Below are 19249 nucleotides of genomic sequence, written 5' to 3'. Positions count from 1 at the left end.
GGACTTGTACAAATTCATTACCACCATGTCATGGTACCGAGTGTTCTGCTCCTTTTCAGATACACACTGAATGTAAAAGTGTCCAATACGACATGCAGATCATGCATTAACTGGAAGCTACGTGAGCAAAGTCAAGGGGTAACAATGACCTGAGGCACAGAGGTTCCCAATGATTGTTTGGAAACGATGAGGTAAAACTGAACAAGCCTTACACTCATGCTACAATCCAGTTGAATTCAGAAGACCCCACCCACCCTGGATATTCTCTCTTCTCCCCTCTCCTATTGGGCAGAAGATACAAAAGCCTGAAAGCACCTACCACCAGGCTCAAGGACAGCTTCTATCCCCCTGTTATAAGACTATTGAATGGTTCCCTTGTATGATAAGATGGACTCTTGGCCTCACAATCTGCCCCGTTATGGCCTTGCACCTTATTGTCTACCTGCACTGCACTTTCTCTGTAACTGTAACACTTTACTCTGCATTCTATATTGTTTTACCTCGTACAACCTCAATGCACTGTGTAATGAACTGATCTGTACAATCGCTATGCAAGACAAGTTTTTACTGTAACTTGGTACAAGTGACAATAATAAACCAATTCCAATTCCAGTGTTTCATCTGCATGCCTTAAACCAAAAAGCAGGAGTATCTTCTTGGTCCTAATGCAGTGTCAAAGACCTTCAATCCTGTCGTCTTCTGAAAGCCTTTCCTCAAAATTGGATGGTCGGTGTATGTGGGAAGCTGCCGGTGTGTACAAATGGGAGGGGTAAGTTCACCCATGTTGCCCACAAATCAGAGTGCTGAGATTTATGCTTCTCAGTACCAAAATCAGTTCACCAAAGTGTGCCACAAGCGGATTAGATAAGGTGGCACTACACCAGTTTGGCTCTACCATTGCCTCCCAGACTATTCATTCACAGCCCCATCTAATACCCTGGTGTCAGCTCCAGCCCTACCAACGCAGTGGGCATGCAAGTGAAAACGAGTGTGACAGCTGAGTGCTCACAACTCGCACCTTTCCAGCTGCTTGCAAATGAGACAACTACAACTGCTTCGCTCACACAGAGGCTTCATGTAGTCAAATAAATCGGAGTCTTCTAATGTGAGAAAGACTCTAATTACTTCTGTCCCTGTGCCCCAGTGGAATAGCAGCTGCCAGGAAGGACAAATCCAAACAAAAGCTGAAATGAATAAGTTATTTTGCATGGTCAGGAAGCGGAAGACATATCCTCCAGTACCCGAGAAATTTCATGGCCTCGGTTCGACAGAGCACTGTTCCTCTAGCACCTCCTCAGTGCCATTCCCCCATTACCAGCCAAAGTCTACTCCAAGGTGAACATCTATCTCACCCACTTTCGCCAAACACTCACCGATGGCTGATGTATTCAGCAACTTGGATAGAGAGGAAGGTTATCAAAGGATTCAGAAGGATAGAGATTAGTTGGAAATAGAACATAGAACACTACAGCACAGTACAAGCCCTTTGGCCCACAATGTTGTGCCGACATTTTATCCTGCTCTAAGATCTATCTAACCCTTCCCTCCCACATAGTCCTCCATTTCTCTATCATTCATGTGTCTATCTAAGAGTCACTTAAATGTCCCTAATGTATCTGCCCCCACAACCTCTGCCGGCAGTGTGTTCCACGCACCCACCACTCTCTGTAAAAAAAACTTAACCCGACATCCCCCTTCTACCTTCTTCCAATCATTTTAAAATTATGTCCCCTCGTGTTAGCCATTGTCACCCTGGGAAAAAGTCTCTGACTGTCCACTCAATCTATGCCTCTTAGCATCTTGTACACCTCTATCAAGTCCCCTCTCATCCTCCTTCTCTCCAAAGAGAAAAGCCCCAGCTCGCTCAACCTATCTTCATAAGACATGCTCTCCAATCCAGGCAGCATCCTGGTAAATCTCCTCTGCACCCTCTCTAAAGCTTCCACATCCTTGCAGAGGAAGGCTGCGCTGCCAATGTGGGCAGAGAAATGGCAGACAGAGACAAGTGTGAGGTGTTGCATTTTGGGAGGTCAAATGTAAGAAGAGAGCGTACAGTAAATGGAAGGACCCTAAGGGGCAATGATGTACAGAGGGATCTTGGAGTGCAAGTCCATAGCTCCCTGAAAGCTGTAACACACACATAGATAAGGCAACGAAGAAGACGTACGGCATGCTTGCCTTTATCAGTTGAGGCACTGAGTATAAAAGTTGGCAGGTCACGTTGCAGCTGTATAAAACTTTGGTTGGGTCACAGTTTTGGTCACTGCATTACAGGGAGGATGTGAAGGCTTTGGACAGGGTGCAGAAAAGGTTCACCGGGATGCTGCCTGGATTGGAGAGTATTAGTGACAATGGAGAGATTGAACAATCCTGGATTTTGCTTTATGGGGCATCAGGGGCTGAGGGGAGACCCGATACAAGAATATAAAATGATGACAAGAGTAATTAGGGTGGAAGCAGATATGATAGTAATGTTTAAGAGGCATTTAAGCACAAGAACAGGCAGGGAATGGAGGGATCTGGATCACATACAGGCAGATGGGTTAGTTAGATTGTCATGATCGACTGAAGATCAAATTCGAAGGCAGAATGCAAGGTTAATGGCAGGACTCTTAGCAGTGTGGAGGAACAGAGGGATCTTGGGGTCCACGTCCATAGATCCCTCAAGGTTGTCGTGCAGATTGATAGGATTGTTAAGAAGGCATATGGAGTGTTGGCCTTCATTTGTCAGGGTATTGAGTTCAAGAGCCGTGAGGTGATGTTGCAGCTCTGTAGAACTCTGGTCAGACTACACTTGGAGTATTGTGTTCAGTTCTGGTCGCCTCACTATAGAAAGGATGTGGAGGGCTATGTGGGAGGGAAGGGTTAGATAGATACTAGAGCAGGATAAAATGTCGGCACAACATCGTGGGCCGAAGGGCCTGTGCTGTAATGTTCTATGTTCTATGATTGTCGGTGCAGATATCATGTGCTGTAGGGCCTGTTCTTGTACTGTACTGTTCTATGTTCTGTGTTTTATGTTCTATGTTCTGTGTTCTATGTTCTTTGTAAATATTGAGTGGGAGCTCAAATCCTTCACATCAAACCGGGCAACTGAAGAACTCCCTTCATTCTGTTCAAACAGCTACATTTAATGCCAACCATAGCAACTCACTAATAAAGCAATGCAGACCAGGACTGAGCTCATGTCTACCTTGAGTTCATGCAGAAATAACTTGTTGAGCTTATGATTCCCGTTTTCTCACTCCTTCTAGACGCCAAATAATTTATTTCAGGCTTCTGTCCTCTTCCTGCATCATCAGCAAGCAAATTCATGTTTTCCCAGCATCTCAAAAGCATGTAACTCTGAAGAAGTTCAAAACCAGTAATTAACAGCAAATAGATTGAACAACAGATGGTGGATAACTACCAGCCAGAGTTAACATATCATGCACACTTGGCCAAAAACATTGCAAGAGCACAGTTCCTCTTGATGCCCAGAACATAGAGCACATAGAGCACATAGAGCACATAGAGCATCTCATAGAACATAGAGATGTTGATTCCATTATCATTTCCTTGCAAATTGGATCCTTGACAGGTGAGGCATGTGCTTGAAATTCTGCCACAATGATTTCATATTGATGTAGAACTTAAGTTGATTCTCAAGGTCTTTGGCATAAACAAAATGCTTTCGCAGTGCTAATCCAAGACCAAAAACAACAGAAGTGAGAGATATAAATGGAGCCAAGCTGCCCCAGAAATTTGTGGTTAAAGGGAAGTCGAGGGTCTCAAAGGTTACGGGGAGAAGGCAGGAGAATGGGGTGGAGGGGGAAAAATAAATCAGCCACGATCGAATGGCGGAGCAGACTCGATGGGCCAAATGGCCTAATTCTGCTCCTATGTCTTATGGTCTTATGGCAGGACGAGGGAGTAAATTTCACAGCCCAGTGATGGAACAAGAGAGGGCTGGGGCAGAGTCGTGTTGTGTAAGAAAAGAAACAGAAAATCTGACGACAACCTCCCTATTTTCAGTTTAAAGAGGGATACCAGACTGGTCACCCATTCCCTGCAATGGTTAGTCCTCAATTCTGTACAAATCAGGGGGCCCTATTCCACAATTTGTGATCAACTTGAATGTAGTTGCAGTGGGGTTGGATTCCCAACACTCAGGAAACAGACAGGGGAAGGTGTAAGTAGGTGTTTGTACTTTTCCTTGCATTCCTCAAGCAAACCAGCTGTCTCTCTCTCTCTCCCCCTCTCTCTCTCTTTCTCTCCATCTCTCTCTCTCTCTTTCTCTCCAACTCTCTCTCTCTCCCTCTGCCCAACATTATCTCCTTGATTGGAGCCCTGTCATATTCTGACTTTCCCTTCACAATCTCAACACCTCCCCCTTACATTTCAAGGTGTGCCCTCCCTCCCCAATTCAACCACCCCTTGATTTTCCCGATTCCCAGAGACAGCCCTTTTCACCGTGATAGGCAGTCAGCTTCCAAGGTGGTCCAGCAGAAAAGAAATTTCCAGTGAAATCTTGCATTAAATTTGGATGAAATGAAAATCAATAAACTACAGATGCGGGAAATCTTAAACAAAGACATCAAATGTTGGGAACACTCAGCAGGTCGGGAGAGAGACAGAGAGTTAATGTTTCAGGTTGAAGACCCTTCATCAGAACATCAGTGGGGCACGCACTGTACCACAGTTTTCTGGGTTCCTGTTACTGACAGATACTCCTACATTTCTTTCACCTGTTGTAGAACACAGAACTGCACCGGACAGGCCATTCGGCCCACGATGTTGTGCTGATCTTGATGCCGATTTATACTAAATGTCCTCCCCTTGTGTATAATCTACATCCTTCCATTCCCTTTATAATCATGTCTCTATCTAAAAGCCTCTTAAACTCCACCAAACTGCCTGCCTCCACTACTACCCCTGCTAACCCATTCCAGGCACCAACCACTCTCTGCGTAAAAAACTTACCCCTCACATTGCCTTTAAACTTCCCCCCTCTAACCTTAAAACCATGTCCTCTGGTGTTTGACATTTCTACCCTGGGGAGAAGATTAATATCAGGGTTATGGTGTTCCTCAGAGTAACGTATCTTTATTCACAATGTGTCTCCAACAGCACACCATTGTCATCACAAGTCTCAGCTGTCGATGTACAATAGAGACGAGACAAAGGTACTGCCATAGCAGTACTCAGCAATGCTTCACAGAAGACCTCATGCTTGCTTCTTGCATCAATTCAGCTCATGAGAAACACCAGGTTTAAATGCAATCAGATCAGAGAGAGTCGCTATCAATTCCCGAGGTAAGTGATTGCCATTTTCCCAGATTCTTAATAACCACCTGTGCCTTTGACTTCTGTGGAGTCACAAAGTTCATTAATGCAGATGTTGTCAGGAAGGGCTTCACTTTGCTGGATGCACATTTCTCATTCTGCATGTCAGAACCAAGTGAGAGACCCCCAGCAAGTTACGGTGCTCCAATCTATTTGTGGAACTCTGTGAATCAGAGTGAGAATGGTTCAGAGAATGCTGCCATGAAGTCTTCATCAAACGATTCACTTGAATAGATTGCAAGGTCATCCTCCAACAAAAGCATTTCAACCTCACTTAAGCTGCACTCCGATAGTTATTTGCACCTTTATAGAGGGAGGAAAATCACTTCATCATATCATTTTAAAAGTATCAGATGACATGGAAATAATGGCAGTGGTACAGAATTACACACTTCCCTTGTTGCAGTTTCCATTTCTTGTTACTTCTATAAATGACAACTAAAAAAAGGAGCTTATTGTTTCTTCAAGTTGGTTTTCAGTCCAATTCAATCCTCGGGAATGCCACATTCATTCGGATTTAAAAATGGTCTGACATTAACAGTGAGAGAAGGACACTGGTGCACCTTGAATAATCAGTGTCTTTGTGATCACCTATACAGGAGGCTAAAGACATTCAGTACGTCCCCTTTGACTCTCACCAACTTTTATTGATGCACCATAGAAAGCATCCTATCCGGATGCATCACGGCTTGGTACGGCAACTGCTCTGCCTGGGACCACAAGAAACTGCATCTTAGGAAGGATGTGCTGATGTTGGAGACGGTTCAGAGGAGATTTACGAGGATGATTCCAGGAATGAAAGGGCTTACGTATGATGAGCGTTTGTCGGCTCTTGGACTGTACTCACTGGAGTACAGAAGAATGAGAGGGGACCTCATAGCGACATTTAAAATGTTGATAGGAAAGGACAGAGTAGATGTGGCTAGGCTGTTTCCCTTGGTGGGTGAGTCCAGGACCAGAGGGCACAATCTTAGAATTAGAGGGTTTAGTTTCAAAACAGAGATGAGGAGAAATTTCTTTAGCCAGAGGGTGGTGAATTTGTGGTACTCCTTGCGACGTACAGCAGTGGAGGCCAGATCAGTGGGGGGGTTCAAGGAGGAGATAGATAGATACCTAAATAGTCAGGGGATCAAGGGATATGGGGATAAGGCCGGAAATAGGGATTAGAATAGTTTCCCCCCCCCCCCATTCCCCATTTCTCATTTCTTTTTTTCCCTTTTCCTTGGAGCAGACTCGATGGGCCGAATAGCCTGCTTCTGCTCCCTTGTCTTGCGACCTTGTGAGTTGTGGACACAGCCCAGCACATCACAGAAATCAGTCTCCCCTCCTCCGGACTCTGTCTATACCTCTCGCTGCCTTGGTGAAGCAGCCAGCGTAACCAAAGACCCCACCCACCCGGGTCATTCTCTCTTCTCCCGTCTCCCATCAGGCAGAAGATACAGGAGCCTGAGGGCACGTACCACCAGGCTCAAGGACAGCTTCTACCCCACCATGATAAGACTCTTGAAAGGTTCCCTTAAATGACGAGATGGACTCTGACCTCACAATCTACCTTGTTAGGACTGTACACCTTATTGTCTGCCTGCACTTCCCTGTAGCTGTGACACTTTACTCTGTACTGTTATTGTTTTTACCTGTTACTACCTCAATGCACTCTGTACTAACTCAATGTAACTGCACTGTGTAATGAATTGACCTGTATGATCAGTATGCAAGACAAGTTTTTCACTGTACTTCAGGACAAGTGGTAATAATAAACCAATACCAATACCAATACCAATACCAATGATTTGGTTCCTCTCCATGGATTTGGAAGGGATTTTCTAGGCTTTTTCCCCCTTGTACTTCTCAGGTCGTTCCTTATTTTTAGCTTTCCCTGGAGAATACATCATGACTGGGGGAGGCTGAGGTGTGGTGGTGGAGGTGATGATGTTAGGGAGTACCCAGATGCTTTGCATCCAGGTACCATAAACATGGGGGAAATTTATCCGTGTTTGCCTGTCAGTTCTGAAGTGGGAGAACTCCTGATGCTGTGACATCAACAGAATTACTGGGCTGAAATGAACCGGGGAATAAAGAAGGTTCCACATGTCACCAAACACTCTAACAAACTCCTACAGATGTACAGTTGGAGGTATCCTGACTGGTTGCATCACAGACTGATACAGCAATTCCAATGCACGGGAATGTACGGAGCTGCAGAGAGGAGTGAACTTGGCCCAATACATCGCGGGCACATCCCTCCCCACCATCAGTCGTATCTACAGGAGGCGCTGCCTCAAGAAGGCAACATCCATCATCAAAGATCCCCACCATCCGGGCCGTGCCATCTTCTCACAGCTACCATTGGGCAGGAGGGACAGAAGCCTGAAGTCCCCACACCACCAGGTTCAGGAACAGCTACTTCCCTTCAACTGTTCAGTTCTTGAACCAACCGGCACAACCCCAAACACTACCTCCATATAGCAACATTATGATTGATCACTCTGAACTAAAATAGACTTTTTTTTGTTCTAATTCTGTTCTTTGTTATAAAAGTTGTGCATGATTTTATTTAATTCATGTTCTTCTTGTGAATGCTGCTTATCTGATGCTATGTGCCTGTGATGCTGCTGCAAGTAAGTTTTTCATTGCACCTGTGTATGTGACAATAAACTCAACTTTGACTTCATTGTCATCCGTTCCTGATGCAGCTCATTTTGGGCCTGCACGTGCATTTACAGACAAATGGACATTAAACTTCAGTAAGGAGATACTGGAGAGAGTGGAGAGAGCGATGAGATGACAAGTGCATCTGGTTGGTGCACTCTGTTCAATTTAATTGAAACGGTCCACTGATCTTGTGTGGGAAGGTGAATGGAGATAAACATTCGAATCGTTTTTAATATTAGCATTTTATGATGTTTCAATACGTTTACTATTTTAAAAAAAATATGTCTAATCAAATCAATTTTATTGTCCTGACCATTGAAAACATTTAAAAGCTGTTCAAAGGCGTTTGGTAGCAAGGAGCACTTGGACCCCACACTCTGCTTTGTGTGACGCCTCTTGAGTGCGAAGGATCAACTCACCTGGACCTCTGTATCTGGAAAGGTAGGCAGGCAGTGAGTCTGGGCATTAGGTTGGATGCAGAGCAATTCAGCTCAATGGAACCTCACCTGTTTGTTAATTTATGAGCCAAGTCTGCAGAAGATCTTAGCACATGATAGTTAATATTCAGAAGTACTATGAAATAACACTGGTGTTCAGTAATCTCTATTCCTCTATTGGTTTATTATTGTCACATGTACTGAGGTACAGTGAAAAACTTTGTTTTGCATGCCATCCATACAGATTATTTCATCACACCAGTGCACTGAGGTAGTACAAGGGAAAAGAATAACAGAATGCAGAACACAGTTAGTGACCAAGAAAGTGCAGTGCAGGGAGATAATGCGGTGCAAGGCTACGATGAGGTAGATTATGAGGTCTGAATTGGCAGAATCTGCAGTCTCAGACGATGCTACAGGGAATCATTGTGAAAAAGTCACTAGCAAATAAATGGAGCATTCAATCCTCAGTTCCCTGGAATGGTGATCTTGATTCATACCCTGAGAATTGCCGACTTCCATAGAAATGTCACTGCCCTTGCCTTAAGCATCTGTGAAAGTAATTCTGAACCATAACCTCAAAGCAATCCACATTAAACAAATACCTGGTGTTTGGGATGTCTGCAATTGCTTCTTTTTTGGAGAAGATTACCTTACATATTGATTCCGTGACCAAGTGCTGGACAGAATGGAAGAGTGACACTGGATAAAATATAATGAGTGAGGGATTGGGTGAAATGAAACTAACACCGGTGCTTCTGACAGAAGATGTAGATGCAGTCGTCATAGTGGGGCTAGTCTTTCATTCAACGCCGTTCAGTGGAAGAGCAATTAAATGTAGACCAGTAAACATATTATACATCAATGCCGACTCACTCAACCAAAGCTAAACTGTAGCAGTTATTTTCCAAAGCAGAAGAGTTTGTTCAATAGTCTACAGACAATTAAATGGAACTCATGCTTTATTTAATCCATACTTATTATTCTCTTTAATTTCCATGTCCGATTTTTAATTCAGAATGTAGGTTTTCTCTTGGTCCAGTTATTCATGTCTCTTTCCATTTCACTCCATCACTCGGCATGACAATCAGCTCATTGTATCTGTCCCTGCACCAGTCAATGTCTTGGAGACTGATGGGCGAAGATAAGACGTGACACTTCAGTCTGCCTGCCCCTCTGCTCCGTGGAACCCTTGGTGCAAGACATCTTAAAAACACACAGACTCACCCCACTCATGTTCAATGGCTACAGGATGTTACGTCATATCTAAATTTAGAGAAGATCCATTGTTCAATTCCTGGATCTAATCTGGACTTTCAAATATTGTGGGGACCTTTTTTGAACCACTTTCAAAACCATTGATTTGGTGCTTAAAGCACAGATACTGGTTAATACTATTATGTCTTTTGGGCTTTTTTTTTTGTCTTTTTTTTAAACCAAACAGCTTCGGTCTTGGTAGTGGGTTTTGATTTTTTTTATAATTAAATTATTCCAATTTATTAATATTAATTAGTCATCATTTCTGTTTATCAATATGAGGTATTGTGATTTCAAGTGTGATTCAATACTATGCATTTTGTAACATTTTGTCTTTTCTTTTGTTTCGTGTACGTATTTTCTATCTGGAATTAATAAAAAATATTGTAAAGAAAAGAAAAAACACACTGTCAGGACTTAAAGTCAGGAATGGTGAGTGGGAAGGATCAACAATTGGTCGAGTCGACTTACCGCCAAGAGGTCAGCGCTTCCCCAAATGCCACTGTCCAAATTCAGCTTTAAAATGAATTGTGGCTCACGCTCCAGTGAGGTAAAAACCATGGTAATATTCAGAAGTCACAGCCCGGTGACCTTGTCAGCAATGCAACGTTAACTTAACTAATAGTCAAGGAGAGAACCACAGAGCCTGACAGCAGAACCATCAACTGACTCGAAGGTAAGTTTCAACTAATTTACCAGTCAGAAGTCTCTGCGACCCAGCCTTGCTTCTCAACCTCTTCTGTCCTCCAAAGGCCCAGCCTTCTAATTTGGTGGTGGAACCTGCCACCAACTCAGCGTTGATGGTTTTTATGCCTCTCCTCTCCCTGGACACCAAGGGCAGTTTCTACAGGTCCCTGTCTGGATTCTGTCACCAAATGTTGATTTGACCAGAATTCAACTCTTACACCCCTCAGGGAGGGGGTGCTAAAAACAAGAGGGCATAGATTTAAGATCAGAGGTGAGAGATTAAAAAAGGGACATCAGGGGCAGCTTCTTCACACAAAGGGTGGTGCGTGTTTGGAATGAGCTGCCAGAAAGGCAGGCATGGTAGCATAGCGGTTAGCGTAACGCTTTACAGCGCCAGCGACCCGGGTTCAATTCCGGCTGCTGTCTGTAAGGAGTTTGTACTGTTACAGATTAGGTTACTGTTGGTGAATGTCCCTTTAAGACATAGCACAGTAGAGTGTGTGTGCGCGCGCGTGCGCGTGCGTGCGGGGCGTGATTACGACAACAGGAGATAAGGATGTGGTGATGTTTTTGGAGCAGTCAGTCAGAGAAAAGAGAGAGGGAGAGAGACACTGTCTGCTGGTCTCTGTACCAGTGGATGAAAAACAAATAACTGTGTCTGTCACTACAATCCACGTATGGATTTTTGGAATAATCCAGTGGAGCCCACTTTGTCATTAACCTGTAGAAGGAAACAGGTATTTGTGTGGACGGCCACGTCTCAAATGCCTTTTGGGGTGGCAGATACTTCGGAACAAAGGAATGGAGATCATCAGTGATTGAGGTGGCGTACGAGTTCCATCATGGAACAGTTGGATTTCATAATTACTCTCTATTTTCTCTCTACATCTTCTCTTCAGTCAACGGTGGCTTTGCAGAAGCCTTTGCTCACATTTCACCTTACGGCTTGCTGAACTGAACTTTGAGAACTATTCCTAGACTCGGAGTTTGGGAATTTGCCACACACACACTTCGAGTTTAGAGCTTTTGGGGTTAATGTTTGATATCTAACATTTTTACTTCTAACATTTTTTACTTTTATTTTTCTTATTATCATAAGTAGTTGTTAATAAAACAGTTTCTAACACCTATACATGGCTCGGTGTGTTTCTTTTGTTGCTGGTACGTGACAGTATGTTCTCCCCGTGACTGTGTGGGTTTCCTCCGGGTGCTCCGGTTTCCTCCCACATTCCAAGACGTACGGGTTAGGAAGTAGTGGGCATGATATGTTGGCGCCGGAAGCATGGTGACATTTGCGGGCTGCCCCCAGAACAATCTACGCAAAAGATGCATTTCACTGTGCGTTTTGATGTACATGTGACCGATAAAGAAATCTTATCTTAAGTAGTGGTTGAGGCTGGCACATTAGCGACATTTAAAGCCATCTAGATAAGTCCATGGATAGGAGAAGTTTAGAGGGCTATGGGCCAAACGTAGGCAGATGGGACTAGCTCGCTGGGCAACACAGTCGACATGGACGGGTTGGGCCGAAGGGCCTGTTTCTGTGCTGTGTGACTCTGCGACTCTGAACTAATAGAAGAGCTAGTTCACAATTGAAGTGCACTGATGTTTCCTCAGCATTCGTTTTCTCAGCCCAGGCTCTCTGCTGGAGGAGTCCAACATGGTGCTATTTGTTCAACACGATCCTGTTTCAAATATTCCACGGCTTGTCATAACAGATGCGCAAAATGCTCTCATCACATGCAAATAATTACAACCTTCCTCCACAGAATAATTTCATATAATTGACCTCTTAAACCATATGTTAAAACTCACTTGCTATGTGCCTATGATGCTGATTCAAGTAAGTTTTTCATTACACCTATGCACACATGGACTTGTGCTTATAACAATGACCTCGACTTTGACTTTGACATCAAAGAGGCATTTAGACAGATGCTCAGATAGGCAAAACACAGAAGGATACGGACCTAATGCTGGCAAATGGGATTAGTGTGAATCAGCATGGAAAAGGTGGGCTGAATGACCCATTTCGGCTGAACAACTCTGTGACGCTTTGTAACTGACTCCACTATCAGTGAAGGCAGGGTCAGATCTTCTACTCTGGTGACAACATTTCATAGAACATAGAACAGTACAGCACAATACAGGCCCTTTGGCCCACAATGTTGTGCCGACCTTTAAACCTCACCTAAGACTATCTAACCCCTTCCTACCACATATCCCACATAAATTCCTCCACATGCTTATCGAGTAATCTCTGGAATTTGACCAATGTACCTGCCTCCACCACCACCCCAGGCAGCGCATTCCATGCCCCAACCACTCTCTGGGTAAAAAACCTCCCTCTGATATCTCCCTTGAACTTCCCACCCATTACTTTAAAGCCATGCTCTCTTGTATTGAGCATTGGTGCCCTGGGAAAGAGGCGCTGGCTGTCCACTCTATCTATTCCTCTTAATATTTTGCACACCTCTATCATGTCTCCTCTCATCCTCCTTCTCTCCAATGAGTAAATCCCTAGCTCCTTTAGTCTCTCCTCATAATCCATACTCTCTAAACCAGGCAGCATCCTGGTAAATCTCCTCTGCACCCTTTCCAACGCCTCCACATCCTTCCTATAATGAGGCGACCAGAACTGGACACAGTACCCCAAGTGTGGTCTAACCAGAGTTTTGTAGAGATGCATCATTACCTCATGGCTCTTAATCTCGATCCCCGATTTATGAAAGCTAACATCCCATAAGCTTTCTTAACTACCCTATCCACCTGTGAGACAACTCTAAGATTTCAGCCAGGACTTACCTACATATCTCCATGGAAGTTCTGAAATCCCAATGCTAGGATGGGAGTAAGCTGACAGCATTACCTTCCTCCCTGTCAACTGTGTTGTCAGCTCCTGACCGACACCGGTGTTGGCACTGAGATCAACTGGAAGAACCAGCAGCTCAAAAAGCAGTATGTAGACTTTTTTAAAATTTGATTTACCTCAGTGAATTTAAAGGCATTTAATTGTTTTCAAGTAGGTTCTTTGCTTTAGTCTTGCAACCTCGGTTTTGAAATGATTTTAATAGCACTTTCCCTGGAGGTTTACTTTGATGTCTGGATCCCAAAATATAGAACATAGAACAGTACAGCACAGGAACAGGCCCTTCGGCCCACGGAGTCTGTGCCGACCATGATGCCAAATTAAGCTGATCTTATCTGCCTGCACATGATCCACATCCCTCCATTCCCAGCATGTTCATGTGCCCACCCAAGAGCCTCTTGAATGCTACTTTCATATCTGCTTCCACCACCACCCCGGCAGTCCATTCCAGGCACCCACCACTCTCTGTGTAAAAATCTCCTTTGAACTTTCCCCCTTTCACCTAAAATGCATGCCCTCTGGGATTAGATATTTCTAACTTGGGACAAAGATTCTAACTGCCTACCCTATCTATGCCTCTCATAATTCTATAAACCTATATCAGGTCTCCCCAGAGTCTCCAACGCTCCAGAGAAAATAATCAAACTTTGTCCAGCCTTTCCTTACGGATCATACCCTCTAATCCATGCAGCATCCAAGTAAAACTCTCCTAAACCTTCTCCAAAGCCTCCACATCCGTCCTGTAATGAGACGACCAGAAATGAAAGCAATATTCCAAGTGCAGCTGAATGAAATTTTTGTACAACTGCAACATGACTTGCTGACTCTCGTACTCTCTGCTACTAGCAATGAAGGCAAGCATGCCATACACCTTCTTTGCCACTCTATCTACTTCTGTTACTACTTTCAGGGAGCTATGGACTTGCACCTCAAATATTCCCAAATATTCAACTTCCGGGAGAGGAACGTAAGAAGCTGCAGAGAGTAGTGAACTCGACCCAATACATCATGGACACATCCCTCCCCACTGTCAGGAGTATCGACAGGAGGTGCTGCCTCAAGAAGGCAACATCCATCATCAAAGATCCCCACCATCCGGGCCATGCCATCTTCTCGCAGCTCCTATCAGGCAAGAGGTACAGAAGCCTGAAGTCCCACACCACCAGGTTCAGGAACAGCGACTTCCCTTCAACCATTCAGTTCTTGAACCAACCAGCACAACCCTTAACACTACAGCAGAGCAACACCATGACCATCTGGATCACTTTTCACCAAAAACGACTTTTTTTGTTCTAATTATGTTCATTCTTGCAAAAATTGTGCCTAATTTATGTTTAATTTTATGTTTTTCTTGTGAATGCTGCTTATCTGATGCTCTGTGCCTGTGATGCTGCTGCAAGTAAGTTTTTCATTGCACCTGTGCACACATGGACTTGTGCAGATGACAATAAACTCGACTTTGACTTTGACTTTGAGTTTCAACAGCTGGAAGACCGAGAGTTGAAGCCTCACCACCGATCAAGGCCGATCTCTGGGTGCAGCCAATCGCTGACACTGGGAGGCGATCTCCCAGTGGGAAACTGCACCCTGAGCCATGCAGGAAGGAACAGCAAGATCCAACCCCTGGCAGGGATAACAGAATCTCTGCCCCATTCTCTTTCCTTCTTTGCATAATTAAATTTTTTCACTATTTAAAGAACATTATTCACCTTTAAACTTCCACCTTGACAGAAGATAATTTTCCAGAATACTGATAAGGATCTTTCCAATGCTTCAGAGTATCTGATGAGCTGTATCATGGTGAGCAAACAAATAAAGACTCCTGCATTTGTATCTGGCTTGGAATTAATTTCACTTCATTGTTTTTGCACATCAACAATTCCTTCTATCCGCTGACAGACGTCAACCCATTTGACGGAGATGAGAAAGACAAGGGTAACTAAAAGTCAGTGAAAAGCCGCTCACCTTATCGGGGTCCGTGGTACTGATAACCCAGATGCAGTGTGCATTATTCTCGTACTGGACAGGGTAATTGGGGGACGTGATGACACCACTCGGACCACGGAGATTGGAGCCACATGTTCTTGCTAAATCAGAAACAGAAATTAGAAAGATGCATTAAAAAGAACTGCCTGTGATGTCCATCAAAGTCAGACTCAGTAATATGCATACAATATCACACAAAATTATAAAGCTCGTTCAGAAGGTCTGCAGATGATGGCTGGTGCACAGGAAAAAATCACATTGGATGATTAATGGGCTTCCTCTGAAGTGGGACTGAAGCTATAATATTCAGGCAGATTAAAGGACTTTTTTTTAAAGCTTGAGTTATTCAACATTGACTTGGATGTCAATCAGGTAGGCTCAACATTCAATGGGAAATGTTTACAAGTGTTCAAGGCTCAGGGAACGATGTCTTCTGCAATGCATGGAGTGGTTAAATAGCTTCCTCTCTCTAGATGTACAGAATGGAGACTTGAACAAGGTTCTGTACAGCCACTCTATGGAAACACACATCGGCATGAGCCAGTGACTTTGAAAGGATTGGAATGCAAAAATGTACTATTTTGGATCTTTGACTGTCCGTTCTCTCTTTGAAAGTTTGTCTGCCCAGTATCATGTCCACTTACCCCTTATTCCCTTGTGATTTAGTCAGTGGCAAGAATTAACGGCACATTCCCCAGAAAAACACCTGTCTACACATTTCAGACTGCAAACGAGCAGTAGTAAGTTAAACTGTCTAATCTGTATATCTCCCTTGTCGTATTATGGTCAGACAGTGCTGCGTTGTCCATGAAAGTACAATAAAAAGGCATTTTGCAAGTCAGAAATCAATTAAATGTTCACAGCATGCTTGGCTATGGTACAGTAATCCTCTTAAAATATGCAGCTCCCCACGAGGTCAATCATTACAGTTTAATACTATATTAGATACCATGGTGCAGACAAGGCCACTGTTTATTTATTTCTAATCCATATTTCTCTTGAGAAAGTAAAGACAAGATAGTTCCTGGACACACTGCAGCTCGTGTGGTGAAAGGATTCCATCAGTGACCTTAGGTGTGAAATTCTAGGATTTTAACACTGTGACGATGAAATCATGGAGTTACCTGTCCAGGTTAGGCTGGAACTTGGCGGAGCCAGTGCCTTTACTTTCTTAGAAGCTTAAGGAGGTTCGGCATGTAACTGAATGCTCTAATAACGTCTACAGATGCACTGGTTGAATCACGGGCTGGTACCTCAATTCCATTGCAAAGTAACACAAGACACTGCAGAGAGCAGTGGACACAGCCTGGTCCATCACGGGCACAGCCCTCTCCAACACTGACAGCACCTACAGGAGGTGCTGCCTCAAGAAGGCGGCAACTATCATCAAGGATCCCCACCATCCGGGCCGTGCCCTCTTCTTGCTGCTACCGTCGGGCAGGAGGTACAGAAGCCTGAAGTCCCGTACCACCAGGTTCAGGAACAGCTACTTTCCTACAACCATCAGGTTCTTGAACCGACCTGCACAACCCTACCCTACCTCAGCAACAGAACACTACGGACCGCCTCTTGCACAGCCGTGGACTTGTCTTCCATTGTGTCTTTGTTTTTTTCGCACTAGAGGTCTTGTTTTTGCAGAGTATTTTTTTTCCACTGCCATGGTATAATTTATGTATAATTTTATGTTCTGTGTGTTGATTGTACCTTACGTGCCTGTGATTGGTATTGGTTTATTATTGTCACTTGTACTGAGGGTACAGTTGAAAAATTTGTCTTACATACCAATCATACAGGTCAATTTCATTACACAGTGCAGTTACATTGAGTCTTAGTACAGAGTGCGTTGAGGTAGTACACAGGTAAAAAAAAGTAACAGTACAAAGCGTCACAGCTACAGAGAAAGTGCAGTGCAATAAGGTGCAAGGTCAACAAGGTAGATGCTGCTGCAAGCAAGCTTTTCCTTATACCTGGACCTCATCGTGCACATGAATATAAATTCAATTTGACTTGACTTGAGTGGAACTAACAAATGATTGTCTCCGCATGCACCTGCCGCCCTTGCCCATCAAGGTAAAAGGAAGCATGATTATAAGATTCTGTCAAAGGGCCTGGGGAGCTGACATGGTGCATTTTGTAGACTGCATACACTGCAGCCATAGGGCACTAATGATGGAGGGTGTGAATGTTTAGATTGGCGGGTAGATACCAGTCAAACAATTTGGTTTGTCCTGGATGGCATCAAATTTCTTTGAGTGTTGCCAGAGTTGCACATCCAGGCAAGTGCAGAGCATTCTATCTCACTGCTGATTTGTGCCTTGTCGATGGTGGAAAGGCTTTGGGAGGTCTGAAGATGAGTCAGATGCTCCAGAATACCAAGCCTCTGACCTGCTCTTGTGGCCAGTCCAATTAAAATGGTCTTTGGTGACGTCAAGGATGCTGTTGTGGGATGCTGGGGGAGTCAGTGATGGCCAATGGTCATTAAATGCCCAAGGGGAGGTGTGCTGGGTCACTCTCTTGTTTGAGATGAGCAGTGGTAGGCATCAGTGTGGCAAAATTGGGGCACTAATGTACCAAGATTGGGGGCCGTAGTGGGAGGAGCGAGGAAGGCTATCAAAGCTTGGCAGTGTGATCTGGACGCAGCTGGGAAAATGTTGCTGAAAAATGGCGGATGGAATTTAATGCAGACAAGTGTGAGGTGATGCACTTTGGGAGGACAAACCAGGGTAAGACTTACACAGTGAATGGTCGGGGCTCCTGGAGTGTGTGGTAGAACAAGGGGACCTGGGAATACAGGTCCATAGTTCCCTTGAAAGTAGCATCACAGGTAGAGAGGGTCATAAAGAGAACCTTTGGCACATTGACCTTCATAAATCAGGGGATTAAGTACCGGAGTTGGGAAGTTATGTTGAAAGTTGTATAAGATGTTGGTGAGGCCAAATTCAGAGTATTGTGTGCGGTTCTGGTCACCTACCTACAGGAAAGATATCATAAGTTTGAAAAAAGTGCAGAGAAAATTTACACGGATATTGCCGGGACTTGAGGACCTGAGTTATAGGGAAAGGTTGAAAAGGTTAGGACTTTATTCCCTGGAGTGCAGGAGAATGAGGGGAGATCTTATCGAGGTATACAAAATATGAGGGGTATAGATAGGGTAAGTGCATACAGGCTTTTCCCCCTAAGGTTGGGTGAGACTAGAGCTGGAGAACATAGCTTTAGTGTGAAAGCAGAAGTGGTGGATGGGGGTTCAATTGTAACATTTAAGAGAAGTTTGGATGGGTACATGGATGAGAGAGGTTTGGAGGGATAAGGTCTGGGTGCAGGTAGATAGGACTAGGCAGAAAACCAGGCCGACATGGACTAGATGGGCCGAAGGGCCTGTTTCTGCACTGTAGTGTTCTATAACTCTATTCAATATTAACTCCTGAGACAGAAATCACTGAAAGCTTAGACTGTGTAAATTAATTAAAAAAAAAGTTCTGCATAATTTTCTATTGTTCAGTGGTGTAAAGAATCTCTGTTTGCATTCAGTGCAGGAGCAGGAGTTTGATTGAACAAAGGGAAGGAATAGCCAGTTTCAGCATGGAAGAAGAAAAATGTGTTTGAGAAGTTTTGAACAAAGTGAAGGTTAGAAGCTAATTGAATTGGTACATGTGGGATCTTCTAAATCAGTAATCCCTCTGCGGTGTCTAAAAGCTACAGAACTGTGGGAAGAGATGTGCTCTTTAAATGATGAATAACAATTCATTCAAGGGGACAAATGTGAGGAGCATATTTATTGCTGTTTTTCCTGTTATTTACTCTGACAGAACAGAGAACTGAAACATTTATCCGTCTCAAGGAACTTAGGATAATTATACATTCTGTCTCTGTCAATAAGTTTGAAAAAGTGCAGAGAAAATTTACACAGATATTGCCGGGACTTGAGGACCTGCGTTATAGGGAAAGGTTGAAAAGGTTAGGACTTTATTCCCTGGAGTGCAGGAGAATGAGGGGAGATCTTATCGAGGTATACAAAATATGAGGGGTATAGATAGGG

The 19249-nt window shown here is 44.0% G+C and overlaps 1 protein-coding gene across 1 annotated transcript in view; it reads right to left on the bottom strand.

The window, feature by feature from the left end:
• Positions 1-19249, bottom strand: part of LOC127575302 (CUB and sushi domain-containing protein 1-like) — a 2402828-nt gene that overhangs the window by 856675 nt on the left and 1526904 nt on the right. Inside the window, 1 exon segment of the mRNA XM_052025075.1 lies at positions 15193-15314. Coding sequence (XP_051881035.1) covers positions 15193-15314 — 122 coding nt within the window.

Source organism: Pristis pectinata, chromosome 10 (assembly GCF_009764475.1).
Source record: "Pristis pectinata isolate sPriPec2 chromosome 10, sPriPec2.1.pri, whole genome shotgun sequence".
NCBI classification, from domain to species: Eukaryota; Metazoa; Chordata; class Chondrichthyes; order Rhinopristiformes; family Pristidae; genus Pristis; species Pristis pectinata.
The sequence above is the reverse complement of the archived record's forward strand: the minus strand, read 5'-3'. Positions and strand labels throughout refer to the sequence as shown.